Source organism: Pelodiscus sinensis, chromosome 6 (genome assembly GCF_049634645.1).
Source record: "Pelodiscus sinensis isolate JC-2024 chromosome 6, ASM4963464v1, whole genome shotgun sequence".
Classification (NCBI taxonomy): domain Eukaryota; kingdom Metazoa; phylum Chordata; order Testudines; family Trionychidae; genus Pelodiscus; species Pelodiscus sinensis.
The window spans coordinates 115,856,062-115,875,071 of record NC_134716.1 but is presented as its reverse complement, the minus strand read 5'-3'; the positions used below and the strand labels follow the sequence as shown (position 1 = coordinate 115,875,071).

The following is a 19,010-nucleotide window of genomic DNA, read 5'->3' as shown; positions in this document are numbered from 1 at the left end:
TTTTCCAAACTAAACAAGCCCAGTTCATGAAGCCTGGCTTCATAGGTCATGTTCTCTAGACCTTTAATCATTCTTGTCGCTCTTCTCTGTACCCTTTCCAATTTCTCCACATCTTTCTTGAAATGTGGCGCCCAGAACTGGACACAGTACTCCAGCTGAGGCCTAACTAGTGCAGAATAGAGCGGCAGAATGACTTCACGAGTTTTGCTTTCAACACACCTGTTGATACAACCTAGAATCATATTTGCTTTTTTTGCAACAGCATCACACTGTTGACTCATATTCAACTTGTGGTCCACTATGACCCCTAGATCCCTTTCCGCCATGCTCCTTCCTAGACAGTCGCTTCCCATCTTGTATGTATGGAACTGATTGTTCCTTCCTAAGTGGAGCACTTTACATTTCTCTTTATTAAACCTCATCCTGTTTACCTCTGACCAATTCTCTAACTTGCTACAGTCATTTTGAATTATGTCCCTATCCTCCAAAGAAGTCGCAACCCCACCCAGTTTGGTATCATCTGCAAACTTAATAAGAGTACTCTCTATCCCAATATCTACATCATTGATGAAGATATTGAATAGTACGGGTCCCAAAACAGACCCTTGAGGAACTCCACTTGTTATCCCTGTCCAGCAGGATTTAGAACCGTTAACAACAACTCTTTGACTACGGTTATCCAGCCAATTATGCACCCACCTTATCGTGGCCCTATCTAAGTTATATTTGCCTAGTTTATCAATAAGAATATCATGCGAGACCGTATCAAATGCCTTACTAAAGTCTAGGTATATGACATCCACCGCTTCTCCCTTATCCACAAGGCTCGTTATCTTATCAAAGAACATCTGTCAGGGATGGTGTAGATGGAGCTTGGTCCTGCCATGAGGGCGGGGGGCTGGACTCGATTACCTCTCGAGGTCCCTTCCAGTCCTATGATTCTAATGCTGGGGTGATGGGCGCCCCCTCAGAGATGCTCCGCACCCTCTTGCCTCCGCCCATCACGTGGAGTGGCCATCCCTCTGATGGGCCAGGAGGCTGAGGGTTAACGCTCCAGGAAGTGAGTCTCAGGGGGAGGGGGGCAGCAGCCTGGCCCACGCAACCGCCCGCCCTCAGTCCTGTGGCTCTCCCTGTCAGGCTGGGGGGGGGGGGGGCGGAGAGGGGTCAACCACCCACCTGGGATCCTGCAGCTCTCCCAGCAGCTCCTGCCGTCAGACCAGGGGGATAGCGGGAGCGGCAAGAAGTGGTGGCAGAACATGCCTGCCACGTCAGCCACAGTGCAGCGCCTCCCTGTGAGTGGGGCCGCACGACATGGCACTGAGCCAGGCGGCAGAGTACACCTGCAGGAGTTGGTAGGGGCGGCCCCATTGGTGCAAGCGCAGGAGCAGCAAGTTGATAATCCCATGACAGACAGGCAAGAACAGTGGCCGCTTAATGGAAAGATTTTCTAATAAATGCTTATTTCGCAAAATAAAGCGGCCAGTAGCATGGCATCAGACCCACTATTACTATGGTTTAAGAAAAACATAAAATCCCTAGTCTATCAGTTATTCTCTTAAATTTTACTTATGTTCCAAAGAATTTTTAATCAGACTATAATCATAACAAAAGGAGTATTTGCACAGCATCTTATCGTCTGTCACGTACGCCCACAGAAAGCAATGGGATAACAGTGCTTTGGAGGGCAGAGTGAGAAGGGAAGAGATTAATCCAAATTACATAAACACACGTTTCTTTGCAACATTTAGACCCATTCACACAAATAAAGCAAATGGAAAATTTCTGTAATTCTGTGGTAGCACAGCTTTACATATTATGCTTCCTTCCCAATACTTGAAATTCATAAAATACTAGTTTCTTTTAAAGAGGAACAAATTTCAAAGAAACAAAACCTTTAGAGAATCTGAATTTTCACTGCGCCAATTAAGGTAGTTAAGCAGCAGCCACTGTTGCATTACCCAAAAGTAATCAACAAAATAAACATTTAAAACAAACGAAACAATCAACATTTTACTGCCAACTTACTTTTGACACTCTGCTGAAATTTTTAACTCTTTGGTTCTAGAAAGGAAGACTTTAATCAGTGCCCCAAGATTTCCTGTTCGAGGATTGTTCTCAACTAGATGAGGAATTGAAAAGATTATATTTCATTTGTAATTTAAACTATAATAATTAGTTTAAACACAGGACGAATAGAGTGGGAATAATTCAATAACACTCCATTGAAACATTTATATATTTTGTGATATTTAAACACACATGGCTATTCTTTTATAGGGCTTTTTTTTAAAACTGTCTATAAAGATTTGGGGGGGGGGAACACACATTTCAACTACTGTAGGATTGTTCACTACACCATATTTTCAAATCAGATTTAAGACATTCCAAACAATGGAAACACGCTGTTTCCTTCAGGAGACTATTCCACAGCTCAGTAGATCATACTGTCCGGAACCTGTGACTGATTTCACAGTAATGTTATTTCACTACTTCTACCTCCCCTGATTTGTCCCTGTATCATCTCACTCCATCAGCATTTTTACCCCTACAATTATTTTAGAAGTGTCTATACATAATGAACAGAGTTAACATCGAAAGTTAAAGCTTACAACATTCAAGGAAGCAAATTAAAATTCAGAATGAGAGGCAGGATATACTCTCATCTTCTAATTCAAGTGTCAATGGTGTCAAACTATAATCCATTTCTGCCCATGATACTGTATACCAGTGGTTCCCAACCTTTTTGGTACTAGGGACTGGCAAACCCATTCACAAACTTTAGGTGGACTGATAATGTTTTATTTGCATATTTTCACATTCATTAAGCAAATGATAAATATACAAATAAAATGTTACCAGTCTACCAAAGGCCCAGCCCCCAAAGCCCACAGTGCCAGCCCTAACCCTGAGAGCCCTCCACTCCCCCGAGTCCTCTGCACCCAACCCCCCCAGTGCCAGCCACCCACCCTCAGAACCCCCCAGTACCAGTCCCCCCTTCCCCAAACACCTGCTAGCCCACTGCCCCTTATAGCCCCACCACCACCAGATCCCCCCAGTACCATCCTCCTGTTTCCAGAGCTCCACTGAACCCAACCCTCCCCAATGCCAGTCCCCAGCCCCCAATAGTAGCCCCACCCCCAGAGTCCCCTAGTGCCAGCCCTGTCCCCACAGTGCCCCCCACTACTAGCTTAGCCTCCAGAGCCCCCCTACCACTAGCCCCGCCCCTGGAGCCCACTGTGCTGCATCCCACGTCATGGCAGCTCTGGGAGCTGGGGCACATCACCCAACACCTACCCTCCCACCATGGCTATTGGGAGAAGTGTGTCCTGCCCCACCTCTCAGCCAATCAGTGCCAGGCAGAGGCAGGGTCTCCTCCGGTCACTTCCCTGTACAGTAGGAGACTCCACGCAGCCATCCCACTGCGTAGGGAAGAGCTCTTCCACAGCTGGAAGGAGACCTCGCCACTGCCCAGTGCTAGCTGGCTTCTGCAAACACGCGAGAGTGGTGTACCTCAGCCCCGGCCCCTAGAACGACCGCGGCCTGGTGGTTGGGAACCACTGCTATACCACTGATATTCTACAGACAAAAGGGCAATGCTTTAAAAGTAATTGAAAAGAAGTCTGTTTAATTACTAAAACAACTGTGCCCAAGTCACTTCCTTCTATTGGTCACACATAGACTAAGAAGACCATGTTACATTTAAGCAGCACAGATTAGTAAAATGTGTTTTCATCTTATACTTGCGGGACAAATGTGATAAAATCTCACTGGTGAAATGCAGATGGGTGAAATCAAATCAGTTCAGACAGTTTTTGTGAACATTGATTTATCAGAAAAGTTGACAATACACAGAAATATCTGGAGACATCAAAAAAATCTCACCTAAAGATTTGCAGATTGAGATGGTGACCTCTTCCAACTGCTTTAATTCAGCACTGAAGAGAAAGAAAGAAAGCATTTAGTTATATGAGCAATAACAATCCCTGAGTCAATAGAGGCCTATGCTTGTAAAATAGAAAACCTGCATTCAAATAATGCACTATAGTGCAGTACTGTACTTCAATTCCTATGATGTCATTTTAATTTCTCCATTTATCTGGCTCACACAGATTGCATGCATTATTTGAAGTAGTGTGGCCACGCAATGGACAATAAACATCTCTCTCACTTGGTTAAACAATTCATATTTAAAGTAGCAGATCATGTCTATATCAAAAGCTTCACTTGTCCCATGCCCGTTTTGGAATTCAATTCAATGAAAATAAACATAGGACAGTTTCAATTTGTAGAAAAAGTTTGCTTTTGTACTAGAAATATCACTGCATCATTAATTGATATAAAAGAAGGAATGTAACCCTCTTCTGAAACTAAAAGTGTCTCCTTAAGCAAACATTTAATTTCATACTTAATACTGTACCCCAGTTTCAATAATTATTTCATAGGGTTACAACAGATGCAATTGTAAGTCGTGTATATGCCAAGAGGATAGGATTTTTACAAATTCACTAATCCCCAGATGACACATCTGTATCAAAAAAATCTACTTACAAAGATTTTATAGCAATAAAGTGGGAGGAAGAAGGATAGGAATCAACCTTAAAATAATCCCAACTATATGCACCCTATAAAGTACACATATACCACTATAAGTATTAAATATATAGACCTTCAAAGCATTGTACAAATCAACTAATCCCTATATAACTCTTGTAAAGTGGTCAAGTATTTGCGTTTGAGAAAAGAAAAAACACAAACAGCAGTTAAGCATCTTGCCCAAGACCACCTCCATACTGTTTCTATATTAAATACTAGAAAATTTACCCAGCTTTGCTCGGATCTTTAACTCAATTTTCACTCTCCCCCCTCCCCCCCACCAATCAGTACTCTGGGGCTGGGGATGAGGGGTTCAGTATGCAGACTACTCTGGAAAAAGAGGACTACCTCACCCTCTTTCACCACGGCAACTTGAGGCCAGGTGATAAATGTGCTCCAGTGGGCACAGCCAGGGAAAGGATGCATGTCCCACAGCTGGGGCAAGACGAGGTTAGTCTGTCCCCTGTGCTTCCCAGCCAGAGTGAGGAATGCAGCAAATTCTGCGCTTTCCCTTTGCTCCCTGATGAAGGGGAATAGCCATCAACATCCCTTGTATGAATCAGGAGGAAGCCCCTCCTGTAACTCTAAGGGTGGGAGGATTGGGGCTCAGGCAGACTCAGAGGGAGGCAGGAACCCCCAGCTAAACCCTTTCACCTGCCGGGTGATTGTCTCTTTTTTGTTTGGTTTTATGAGAAGCAATACCATTCTGGGCACACACTGTTTTCCTAGCACAACCAAACCCTTACCCTGTTTTAAGTTATAATGGGAAGCTGTACTCTGAATTTTGTGGTCCTAGCTTTTACCTTTTAGGAGTTCTTGAACAGACATACACATGCACAAACTCTCTCAAATACATAGCAGATTTAAGGATCTTATTTCTAGCCAACACTTACCAAGGAAAAACAAGGCTACTTGTCAATAGGTTGCAAATTTCCCATTTTCCAATTTAGTGTTATTAAACTGACAAACTCCATCAAAAAGAACAAATCTAAAATATTTCATTAAAGCTAATGTTAAAATTGTATGAACACACTTTCCTTAAGCTGAGTATTATACAACTGGGTTTAATGCTTAAATTATCCCCAAGTACAGTTTTAGGGTTAAAAGTAATAAAATACATATAGTATAGAAACTGCAATAACTCAAATTAAGGTTAATAGGTTTATTGATACAGTTTAGATACTAGACTCCAAATATTCAGGTACAACACTCATAAAAGGTTATAATGACAGCAGTTGTAAAAAAGATATACAGTAATGAGTATAGTCTTTCCCTTATTCATAGAGCATCTATAATAGGTTAACTCTCAGTAAATACAATCCATCAGAGAAGAATTTCACTATAACATATATAAAGCCAGTAAGATTTTGGGGTGGGAAAATGCCTTCCTCACTTCCCGGCCCAGCTTGTTTGTTTTAAGAAACCAGATACGAGTTTTCTGACAAGCTGATGATCTGTGGGTAACTGCCTACTATCCCATCAAAAGAGCTGGTCATATTTTACCAAGTGCAACTATTCTGTCAGTTTGTCACCTTTTGCATACAAAGTAAAATGTCAAGTTGTGATATTTACCAAGCACTAAGCAGAGAGACTTAAGAGGCAGAGCTGAATCTAACAAGTAAAAAAAGACAGGTAAGAGGCTAGATTTGTTCCTTGTTCTGTTAGCAGCTCACTCAGATATCCTTGGGCAAGACACTTATCTTCTCAAGGCCAAATTCATTGTTGGTGTGATTCTAGTGATTGGAAGTTGTCATTTATAAAATGGGTGAGTGTTGTGGTCAGTCTTCCAGAATGGAAATGACGGTGTCACAAAAATCCTAAATCAGCAATTCTAAAACTTTAGCAACCCAGGGACTCCCATTTTGATTTAAAAATCTTCAGGGACCGCCAAGCTCTCCTGCTTAGCCCTTTCCCCATTCCCTTCCCTGCCCCGTCCCACCCCTTCTCTGAGGCCCTGCTTCCCCCACTTATTCCATTCCCTCTCCCTTCTTCCTGTGTCTCTCCCCCATTCTCACTCATTTTTACCAAGCTAAGGAAATGCAGCGGGATGCAGATCCTTGGAGGAAGTTTGGATGCAGGAGGTGGTGTGGAGTACTGGCTCTTGGCTAGGGCCAGGGATTGGGATGCAGGAGGGAGTGAGGATGTGGAGGTTTAACCAGTAAGCCTCACCCTTACCAGGGGACTGCAGGCAGGAATGCTCTGGCCAGGCTGGAGCAGCCCTTGGCTATAGAGGGAGATGGGAAAGGGAGGGACCAACCACCCACTCATCCACCTTTAATTGGTTAACCGGTTAAACAATGTTTAATTGATTAGCCAATTAAATAGGATTTTACATCCCTAGGACAGAGACCCCTTTGCCCTCCCAAATGCCAGAGTTATTGCCAGCCAGTTTTAAGAGTGACATGGACCCAAGATTCCCACTCATTCCCCTCTCTCCCAGCACCTCTTGCACACCAGGGATTCCCTGGTATGAAGGAGGTACTGGGAGGGAGGGGGAAGTATTGAGGGAGAAAGAGGAAGGAATTTCTCAGTGGGGCCCACAAACCCCTTGGAGTACCCTCAGGGAGCTCCTAGTGTCTGCAGACCCCAGTTTGAGAAATGCTCTCCTAAATGGGTCAGGGAGAGGCCATCACATCAGCCCAAGGCTAAGAAAAATCTAGAAGCTTTTGTTTGCTTTATCAAGGTGGAGTTTAATAGAAAACTGTTTTTTCATTCTTTCCTTTTTTCCCCCCTGTTCTAACTTTTTTCTATCTTCCCTTTCCACAGCCTCAAAGGCTTCCACACACTAATTTCTTTTCTACCACACTGCTGTGTCTCAGCTCCATCATCCATTCTCACTAGTTCTCTCGCAACCACAAGTTCTCTCAATTTTGTTCATCTTTTCCCTGGTGCATTCCCATACATCTTTACCCTTCTGGGGCAGAAGGTAAGCATCACACTTCCTTTACATATCCTCTGAAATACAAGCTGCCATAGAGAGATGAAAGGTGAGCAGGTGAGTACATTCCAATATGCAGGTTTGTTAATATACCTGGGTAAAGTGAAGATATATTCCTTAATTTTTACAATACACTTTGAGATCCCTGGACAGAAAGTGTTTTGGAAGTGGAAAGTATTCAGTTCTCTTTACAATGGGAAATTATGATTAGTTATTCAGCTCTCTTTAAAACAGGAAATTAGGGAAAAACAGACATTAGTGGTTTCATAAATCAGCACACATACTAATCTAGTTGCCAGTTCCTTTTGTAGTCAGAAGTGCCCAAGAGCTCAAGTGCACTTCCTCTCTGGCAAAAAGTGACTCAAGAGCTCAAATCTACTCTACTTATAAGATGTTTGCCCAAATGTTTTTGTACATTCCCAGTTAGCATGCTCATATAATAATTACATATCATCCCACATGTTCAAGAGAATTCCTCTCTGTAAAACCAAGAGAGATGCATCCAGAAGGCCAAACCTCTCTAGTGGATTATAATATAAAATAGATTAGTTCCAGGGAGGTCTGGCTATCTCACTCATCCTCAAAGTAGACAAAAGAACTACAGAAAATGGGATTTAATGGATTAGCCAAACTAATCACTATTTTCCAAAGAGACCTACAAATTGATACTCCATATGAACTGATATAGTGCATCAGATCCACGGTCCATCTCCATTTAGTTCAGTATTCTGTCTCTAAAAGTGACCAGAAGCAGACATTTCCTAGGAAAAAATCTTAGAATCATAGAACACTAGAACTGGAAGGGACCTCCAGAGGTCATTAAGTCCAGACCCCAAGCACCATCTAGACCATCCCTGATAGACATCTATCTAACCTGCTCTTAAATATCCCCAGATATGGAGTTTCTACAACCTCCCTAGACAATTTATTCCAGTATTTAACCACCCTGGCAGTTAGGAAGTTTTTCTTAAAGTCCAACCTAAATCTCCCTTGCTACAGTTTAAGCCCATTGCTTCTTGTCCTATCCTCAGAGGCCAAGGAGAACAATTTTTCTCCCTCCTCCTTGTAACACTCTTTTAGGTACCTGAAAACTGCTATCATGTCCCCTCTCAGCCTGCTCTTTCCTAAACTAAACAAGCCCAGTTCTTTCAGTCTTGCCTCATAGCTCAAATGCAGTAACACTTAACAGTGGAAAGACATAAAATAGATGTTCATGGGAATAAACTAATCTTCATCCCTAGGGGTTAGATTTTGTCTTAAATCCTCAAATATGAGGTAATTTATACCTTCCGACACTTGTATTTCCCCCATCTACAATTACAACAATTCTAGATATACAGGCAGTCCCCGGGTTACGTACAAGATAGTGACTGTAGGTTTGTTCTTAAGTTGAATCTGTATGTAAGTCGGAACTGGCGTCCAGATTCAGACACTGCTGAAACTGACCGCCAGTTCTGACTTACATACAGAATCAACTTAAGAACCCCAAGCGTCCCCAAGTCAGCTGCTGCTGAAACTGATCAGCAGCTGATTCCAGGAAGCCCGGGGCAAAGCAACTCTGCCTCGGGCTTCCTGTAGTCAGCGCTGGTCATTTTCAGCAGCGGCTAAATCAGGACGCCTGGGGCAGAGCAGCTGGGGTGCTGCCGGGTTGGTCCAGTAGCGCCCAGAGCGGTGCTGCGGGACCAACGGGCAGCGCCCCAGCTGCTCTGCCACAGGCGTCCGGAGAAAAGCCTAGTCTGCTGGGGGGGGCGTACTAGCTGCGCCCCCCCCACCCCAGCAGACCAGGAAGACACGGGCAGCGGACCAAGACGCACCGCGGTCCCGCCGCCTGGGTCCTCCGCGGCTTTGCTCCCCGTCTCCCTGGTCTGCTGGAGACCAGCAGACCAGGGAGATGGGGAGCAAAGCCTCTGAGGACGCCGGCAGCGGGACAGCCCCGGCGCGCCTGGGCTGCCTCGCTGCCTGAGCCCCCCCACGGCTTTGCAAAGCCTCGGGGAAGCCGGCAGCGGAGCAGCCCAGGCGCGCCTAGGCTGCCTCGCTGCCCGAGCCTCCCCCCGCGGCTTTGCAAAGCCTCGGGGAAGCTGGCAGCGGAGCAGCCCAGGCGCGCCTGGGTTGCCCGGCTGCCCGAGCCCCCCCGCGGCTTTGCAAAGCCTCGGGGAAGCCGGCAGCGGAGCAGCCCAGGCGCGTCTGGGTTGCCCGGCTGCCCGAGCCCCCCCCGCGGCTCTGCAGACCAGGGAGACGCGGAGCAGCAGCTTTTCTCGCCCGAGGGGCAGCACTACAGGACCAACCGGGCAGTACCCCAGCTGCTCTGTCCCAGGCGTCCCCAAACAGCGGCTGAATCTGCCTGGGGCAGAGCCGGACTATCGTAAGGGGGGGAGCTATGAGGGGTCTGCAGTGGCATCCCTTCCCACCCCACTCCAGACCCCTCATAGCCCCCCCTTCTGATAGTCCGGCATATTTGATAATCTGGCATCCCCTGGGTCCTAAAAGTGCCGGATTATCGGAAATTTACTGTAGTAGCATTTAACAGCTAAGTTTACCCTGTAACAATAAAATAGTAACTGTTTAAGCTGTGACCTGACTCCTTCAGTTGCTGTAACAGAACCAAGCACAATTTTAAAAAGAACTCCAGCAGGTCATAAGGGACAGATATAGGGAGAGCTTGAGAATTGGATTGTGTCGCTTCCAGGGGACAGATCCATTGGGGCATCTTTCAGCCTCCGCAGGCTGTCCGCTGCGAAGGGATCGTGTATCCTAGCAGTTAAAATCTGAGGTGTAATAAGCTCTCCCTGTAAACTCTGGGACGTCTGTCAGCCTGTTGGCTGCCCGCCGCGAAGGGATCCCGATCTTAGCGGTAAAGACACGGACATTAAACTCTTCGGGGCGCCCGTCAGTCTCACCTAGACTGCCCACTGCGACGGGGCCTTGTGTCTCAGCAATTGAAGACTCGGGTGTCACACACACACACACACTCACACACACACATATGCACTGCCCTGACCATCAGCTGACACCACCTGGGGGAGAAAAGCCGGGTGAGGACGGAGCCTCACATTATTCTCCAAGAACACTAGGTAGGGCGAGTTTACAATTAGCACCCTCAGCTCGGATACCCTACGAGCCAACGTAATGGCAACAATGAACACAACCTTCATAGTGAGGTGCTTCAAAGAGCACGTGGCCAGCAGCTCAAAGCGTGGGCGAAACAAGTCTAGACAACACGAAGTTAAGGTCCCAAGCGGGGAGAGGGGGTCTAACCGAGGGGTACAACTTAACCAAAACCTTAAGGAACCTTTTGACCACAGAGTCAAAGAACAGAGAGACTCCTCCCGATCCAATATGGAAGGCGAAGAGTGATGCCACATGGACTTTGATAGAAGAGGTCGAGAGCCCACCGGACCTGAGCTCGAAAAGGTAGTCCAGAATGGACGGGACAGGTGCACAGGACAGGTGCACTCCCCTTCTGGACACCCAAGACGAGAACCGCCACCAGTTAGCTGCGTAGAACTGCCTGGTGGATGGCTTCCTGCTACCTCAGAGCACCATCTGCACCTTCTGGGAACATTCCCTTTCTGGTTGTCTCAGCCACAGATAAACCAAGCCGTCAGGTGGAGAGAGCTGAGATTCGGGTGAAGCATGAGCCTCCCGGCCCAAGGCTGGGTGAGGAGATCCCGAAGCGGCGGGAGTGTTATAGGCTCCTCACTGAGCATATCCACCAAGATACGGAACCAGAACTACCTGGCCACCAAGGAGCTATCAGGATGACTGTTGACCTGAAGGTCTTGACCCTGGTCAGTACCCTGGGAATTAGGGGAAACTGTGGAAATGCATAGAGGATGCTCGCCGGCCACGGAATGGTCATGGCATCTCCCCTGGAGGGGTCCCCCAACCCCAACAGGGAGCAGTAACTCTGGCACTTGGTGTTGTGTGCCGAGGCAAACAAGTCTACTAGGGGACAACTTCACCTATGGAATACCGGACGAAGGGCCGAATCCTTGAGGGACCATTCGTGGGCTCCGAAGGACCTGCTCAGAGCATCAGCCAGCAAGTTTTTGCACCCCGGGAGGTACTCCACCTGCAAAACTATTATCGTGCACTACATACCGGTCCCACAGCCACAAAGCCTCACGGCAGAGGTGAGACAACCAGGCTCCCCCCGCCTGTTGAGGTAAAAATAAAGCCGCCATGTCGTCCAGGCGCACCAGGACAGAGTGGCGGGACAGCTTTGACAGGAAGGTCTCACAGGCTCTCCTGACTGCCCTGAGCTCCCGGACATTTATGTGCAGGGCCTGATCTGCAGGAGACCACAAGCCCTGGGTCCTGTGAGGCCTCAGGTGCACTCCCCAACCCAGGTCCAAAGCGTCTGTCACCAGTGTGATCGAGGGGGGGAAGCACAGTAAACAAAACCCCGCTGCATACCACAGCCAGGAGTCCACCACTATGAGGAGGCGATTATCACTGGAGGCACTGTGAGAACAATGTCCCAGAGACCCCTGGACTGGTCGAAAGTCTCCGCTAACCAGGCCTGCAGCGGTCTGAGCCTCATTCAAGCATGGCGTACCACTTATGTGCATGCCACCATGTGGCCCAGCAATCTCGAGCAGACTCGGGCGGTTGTAATGGGGAACCAGGTTAACTCGGAGACCAGCTCCACTATGTCCAGAAATCTGTTTCTGGAGAGGAATGCTCTCACCACCTTGGCGTCCAAGAAAGCCCACACGAATTCGAGGTGCTGAGAGGGAGTCAACAATGACTTTTCCTCATTCAGCATTAGGCCTAGTCTTACGAAGAGGGTCCCTGTAAGGGAAACATGAGCCTCCACTTGTTCATAGGATCGACCACGAATTAGCCAGTCGTCTAGGTACAGAAAGACGTGTATCCCTTTTTTGCAGAGGAAAGCCGCTACGACCGACATGCATTTAGTGAACACCCTGGGTACTGTTGAGACACCAAATGGGAGCACCGTTAACTGGAAGTAACAGCGGGATACAATAAAGCAGAGAAACCTCCTGTGGCTGGGTCTTACTGCCACATGGAAGTAAGCATCCTTGAGATCGAGAGTTGCGTACCAGTCTCCTAACTAATACCGGGATAACAGAAGCCAGGGTTACCATTCTGAATTTGGATTTTACCTCCATCTTGTTGAGGTCCCTGAGGTCTAGGATGGGACAAACCCCGTCCTTGGGTTTTGGGACAATAAAATACCAGGAATAAAACCCCTTGCCCCGTAAGTGTGAAGGGACCCTCTCTATCGCACCATTTTGGAAGAGCGCTAACACCTCTTGACAGAGAATGCCTTCATGAGAGGTGTCCCTAAAAAGGGATAGGGCGGGCGGGTTGGAAGGGGGTGAGCCTAAGAATGGGATAGTATAGCCATCTCTGACTATTCTGAGAACCCAGGCGTCGGTGGATACCCACCAGTGAATTATTATGCATATATCTGACTCAGGAGATCCCTGCAAAAACATATGCACCCCCTGGCTACATCTAGACTGGCATGATTTTCCGGAAAAGCTTTTAACGGAAAAGTTTTCCATTAAAAGCATTTTCGGAACAGCACTTTTTGCGGAAAAGCATCCATGCCAATCTAGACACGCTTTTCCGCAAAAAAGCCCCTATTGCCATTTTCACGATCAGGGCTTTCTTGCGGAAAACAAATCTGAGCTGTCTACACTGGCCCTTTTGCGCAAAAAGGACTTTTGCCTGAACGGGAGCAGCATAGTATTTCCGCAAGAAGCACTGATTTCTTACAGTAGGAAGTCAGTGCTTTTGCGGAAATTCAAGCGGCCAGTGTAGACAGCTGGCAAGTTTGTCTGGAAAAGTGGCTGATTTTCCGGAAAAACTGGCCAGTCTAGACACAGCCCCTGTGTTTCCTACTCTCTGGCAGTGCCCAGTCTCTGGCTCATACACTCCTAGCTAACAAACATTCCTGCACGCCTAACGATAAAAGTCAAACCCAGCAATAGCCATCAACTTTAGAAATCTCCAAAATGATTTTTGATGAAGCCTCTTACATCCATTTGGAACACGGAAGAGTTCTTAAGGATGATTTACTCTCACTTCCATGTCTCCTCCACCTGCACGCAGAGACTAGCGGCACACTCCTTTTCTGACAAAATTACGGTCTCCAATTACATGACACACAGGGCTGCATTCACATCAAATCCATTCCTGTTCTCCACTGGTGTTTGTGTCTTCTTGGAGGCTCAGCTGACAATGTAATCTTGAGTGGATGGAAAGGGAGATTCAGCTTCCAACCAGAGGTTTTCCTTAGTCTGTGGGCACTCATTTGGAAGGGATTTAGTGGTCCAAAACCCAGGATGTCAAAGAAGGCATCTATAATCTCTATGCAGAGGCCCATTTAATACAGAGCCTGAACTGTAGAAATGGCATGAATATTTTAAGTAGCATTTTTCTAGCTGTTCTCAGAATATAAATACAGACAAGCCAATTTAATATCTAATCTGAAGATGAGAAATGTTACATAATGAGACCCTACCAAATTCACCGCCATAAAAAACATATCACAGACAGTGAAATCTGGTCTCCCCTTATGAAATCTGTTGTTTTGTGTTCTTTTATCTTATACCAAGGGCCAGCAACCTGCAGATAGGAAGCTGCATGTGGCTCTTTGTCTTAGTCGTTTCTCTTAGTCACTCAAGAGCTCCAGTGACGGAGTGAAGCTGCCTTTAAATGGCACAAGTCTCTGTGCACAACTCCCGCCAAGAAAGGGCCCAATATCTCCCATTGGCTGGAAATGGGGAACTCTGAGCAAAGAGAGCTGAGAGGGGAAGCGTGTGGAGCCACATCCCCTGCACTCTATCAACAGTATTAGCCCCTTCCACGATGTATTAGCCCCTTACAGGAACAGCATGGGACCAGGGCAGACATGAAGCTTGCCTTAGACCTGCTGTGTATGAGAAGAAGTATCTTTACGTGTGATGGAGCTCTTGAAATATTTTGGTCAGAGACAAAAACAAAAAACTGGCTCTTCTACTCTGTAAGGTTGTAGACTGCTGCCCTATACTATACAGATTTCATGGAGGAGACCAACAAAGTTCCCTCTAATTTTTCCCATGCATATGCAGCAACTGTGTTACGTGCAGCAATATGGAAGTGATGTGTGGCAGGGGTTGGGAGGAGCAGTTCAGAATGTAGGCGGGTGCTCAGGATTGGGGCAGACCAGGATGAGAGATTTAGGGTACAGGTTTAGGGTACAGGTTGCAGTGGGGGGGGAGGGGAAGAGAGGACTCCACTCAGCCCTCTCTCCCTGCAAAAGCACCTGGACTGAGGAGAAGAAACCTCTCACCTTGCCAAAATAGCTCCCGGTAGAGACAGGAGCAAAGGAGAGACACCTCTTCTGCTGCAGCAGATCCAGGGCAGGGGAGAGCATCTCAGCAGCTCCAGAGCTAGGGGAGAGGCATTTATCCATACCACCGCCCCGAGCACTTGTGAAACCCTTCATAGGCTACTGTATGGCCATGCCTCCTTATAGGGAGGTTAAGAGACCAGCATTTCTCAAATTGGGAGGTCTGACACAAAAGGGAGAGGTCACAAAGGTATTTTAGGGGGAGCGACAGTATTGCTACCCTCACTTCTGCACTGCCTTCAGAGCTGTGCAGCTGGAAAAACAGCAGCTGTTGGCCAGGCACCCTACTCTGAAGATAGGCCCTGCCAGCAGCAGCACAGAAGTAAGACTGGCAATACTAAATCATGCCACCCTTATTTCTTTTCTGCCGCTGGCGATTATGCCTTCATAACTGGGCTCCTGGCCAGAGGCTACTTCTCTCCAGCTACTCTGAAAACAGTGTTACCACCACCAGCAGCGCAGAAGTTATGGTAGAGAGTACTGCAACCTCCCCCACCCAATAACTTTGTGACCCTCCACAACTCCTTTTTGTGACAAGATGTCTACAATTACAACACCATGAAATTTCTGATTTAGGTAGCTAAATAATGAAATTTACAATTTCAAAAATCCTATGACCATGAAATTGGCTAATATGGACTGTGCATTTGGTAGGACCCTATATAAAACATATACTAAACGTATACTTCCAGCACTCTTCATCTACTTCTCAAAGCACTTCAGTTTACAGGTAGGGAAACTAAAGCACAGTGAAGTCAAGGATAATGTCCAAGTTCACCAGAAATAAGAGGCAGGTCTCCTAGTACCCCTCTTATATAACCTTATGGTATGCGTTAAGCCTTATCATAATCAACTGGTCAAGTCACCCCTCCTCCGCTTATTGAATATTAGTCAATGTTTATCAAAAGGCAATCTGATTTAAACAAAATCCAAGTGACTTTGTTTAAAATGGAAGATACTTTGTCTAGGCCACTTAACTAAAGCCCTGCATGAACACAAAATGTATATCCAGAGATTCATGGAGCTGCAGGGCTCCAGCGACAAAAAGTGAGACCAGGAGGGCCAGGGCTAGCAACCAGGCCAGGAACCACAATGGCAAAAGACCTTTTATAAATACATTAAAAGCAAGAGGAAGACCAAGGACAGGGTAGGCCCACTGCTCAGTGAGGAGGGAGAAGCAGTAACAGGAAACTTGAAAATGGCGGAGATGCTCAATGACTTTTGTTTCGGTCTTCACCGAGAAGTCTGGAGGTGTGCCTAACGTAGTGAATACAAGCAGAGAGAGGGTAAGTTTAGAAGATAGGATACACAAAGAACAAGTTAAAAATCACTTAGGAAAGTTAGATGTCAGCAAGTCACCAGGTCCTGATGAAATGCATCCCAGGATACTCAAGGAGCTGATAGAGGAGGTATCTGAGCCTTTAGCTATGATCTTTGAAAAATCATGGCAGACAGGGGAGATTCCAGAAGACTGGAAAGGGGCAAATATTGTGCCCATTTATAAAAAGGGGGAATAAGAACAACCCAGGAAACTACAGACCGGTCAGTTTAACGTCTGTCCCAGGGAAGATAATGGAGCAGGTAATTAAGGAAATCATATGCAAACACTTGGAAGGTAAGAAAGTGATAGGGAATAGCCAGCATAGATTTGTGAAGAACAAGTCATGCCAAACTAATCTGATAGCTTTCTTTGATAGGATAACGAGCCTTGTGGATAAGGGAGAAGCGGTGGATGTCATATACCCAGACTTTAGTAAGGCATTTGATACGGTCTCGCATGATATTCTTATTGATAAACTAGGCAAATATAACTTAGATAGGGCCACGATAAGGTGGGTGCATAATAGGCTGGATAACCGTAGTCAGACAGCTGTTGTTAACGGTGCTAAATCCTGCTGGAAAGGGATAACAAGTGGAGTTCCGCAAGGGTCTGTTTTAGGACCCGTACTGTTCAATATCTTCATCAATAGTAGATATTGGGATAGAGAGTATGCTTATTAAGTTTGCAGATGACACCAAACTGGGTGGGGTTGCAACTTCTTTGGAGGATAGGGACATAATTCAAAATGACCTTAGCAAGTTAGAGAAATGGTCTGAGGTAAACAGGATGAGGTTTAATAAAGAGAAATGCAAAGTGCTCCACTTAGGAAGGAACAATCAGTTCCAGACATACAAGATGGAAAGCGACTGTCTAGGAAAGAGCATGGTGGAAAGGGATCTAGGGGTCATAGTGGACCACAAGTTGAATATGAGTCAACAGTGTGACGCTGCTACAAAAAAAGCAAATATGATTCTAGGTTGTATCAACAGGTGTGTTGTAAGCAAAACTCGTGAAGTCATTCTGCCACTCTACTCTGCACTAGTTAGGCCTCAGCTGGAGTACTGTGTCCAGTTCTGGGCGCCACATTTCAAGAAAGATGTAGAGAAATTGGAAAGGGTACAGAGAAGAGCGACAAGAATGATTAAAGGTCTAGATAACATGACCTATGAAGCCAGGCTTCATGAACTGGGCTTGTTTATTTTGGAAAAAAGAAGATAAGGGGGGGGACATGATAGCGGTTTTCAAATATCTAAAAGGGTGTCACAAGGAGGAAGAAGAAAATTTGTTCCTCTTGGTTTCTGAGGACAGGACAAGGAGTAATGGGCTTAAAGTGCAGCAGGGGAGGTTTAGATTGGACATTAGGAAAAAATTCCTAACTGTCAGGGTGGTCAAATATTGGAATAAATTGCCAAGGGAGGTGGTGGAATCTCCCTCTCTGGAGATATTTAAGAACAGGTTAGACAGACATCTGTCAGGGATGGTGTAGACGGAACTTGGTCCTGCCTTTAGGGCGGGGGGCTGGGTTCGATGACCTCTTGAGGTCCCTTCCAGTCCTATGATTCTATGAAAAGCAACAGCATGTCAGGTTGCCACTCATAGGAGCCAGTGCTGGGACTGGGGTGGGCATCAGGTTCACCAGCAGCTGTCCCCTGGTCAAGCCAGAGCGTGCGAGCAATTTGTACACTCCCAGACAGGAGTCCTGTTCCTAGAGCCCTGCAACCCTGTCGATATCCACTTTATATCTGTAGATATCTGTATTCGCAGATACAGGTTTTGTACTGAAACCAGCCTCTACAGGGCTCCACTGAAAAGTTAGGTTGACTCAACTACAGGCAGTCCCCGACTTACGCGGATCCGACTTATGTCGGATCTGCAGTTACGAACGGGGCTCGCCCCGGAGGACACGGACTGAGGGACCTCGCGGTCCTGCCGCCCGTGTACTCCGGGGCTTTCTCCGCGTCTCCCTGGTCTGCAGACCAGGAAGACACGGAGCAAAGCCACGGAGGGGCTCGGGCAGCGGGGCAGCCCAGGCGTGCCTGGGCTGCCCCACTGCCCGAGCTCCCCCCGCGGCTTTGCAAAGCCTCGGGGAAGCATGCAGCGGAGCAGCGGAGGCTTTGCAAAGCCTCGGGGAAGCCGGTAGCGGGACAGCCCAGACGACCGCGGCTGTCCCGCTGCCGGCGTCCTCCGCGACTTTGCTCCCCGTCTCCCTGGTCTGCTGGTCTCCAGCAGACCAGGGAGACGGGGAGCAAAGCCGCGGAGGACCCAGGCGGCGGGACCGCGGTGCATCTCGGTCCGCCGCCCGCATCTTCCTAGTCTGCTGGGTTGGGGGGGGAGGGGCGCAGCTAGTACGCCCCCCCCCCCCCCAGCAGACTAGGCTTTTCTCCGGACGCCTGTGGCAGAGCAGCTGGGGCGCTGCCGGTTGGTCACGCAGCGCCGCTCTGGGCGCTACTGGACCAACCCGGCAGCACCCCAGCTGCTCTGCCCCAGGCGTCCCCAAGTGAGCTGCTGCTGAAACTGACCAGCGCTGACTACAGGAAGCCCGAGGCAGAGTTGCTCTGCCCCGGCCTTCCTGGAATCAGCTGCTGATCAGTTTCAGCAGCAGCTGACTTGGGGACGCTTGTGGTTCTTAAGTTGATTCTGTATGTAAGTCGGAACTGGCGGTCAGTTTCAGCAGCGGCTGAATCTGGACGCCAGTTCCGACTTACATACAGATTCAACTTAAGAACAAGCCTACAGTCCCTATCTTGTACGTAACCCGGGGACTGCCTGTATATCGTCCAGGGATGTGAAAA

At 47.3% G+C, this 19,010-nt stretch overlaps 1 protein-coding gene across 6 annotated transcripts in view; it reads right to left on the bottom strand.

The window, feature by feature from the left end:
• The window catches only part of DYM (dymeclin), a 322,698-nt gene that overhangs the window by 276,057 nt on the left and 27,631 nt on the right, over window positions 1-19,010 (bottom strand). For all 6 annotated transcript variants that reach the window (XM_075932691.1, XM_075932689.1, XM_075932685.1 and 3 more), the window contains 2 exons: window positions 3,883-3,935; window positions 2,026-2,119 (listed from right to left, as the gene is read on the bottom strand). In XM_075932691.1, coding sequence (XP_075788806.1) covers window positions 2,026-2,119; window positions 3,883-3,935 — 147 coding nt within the window. The remainder of the gene's footprint in view (window positions 1-2,025; window positions 2,120-3,882; window positions 3,936-19,010) is intronic.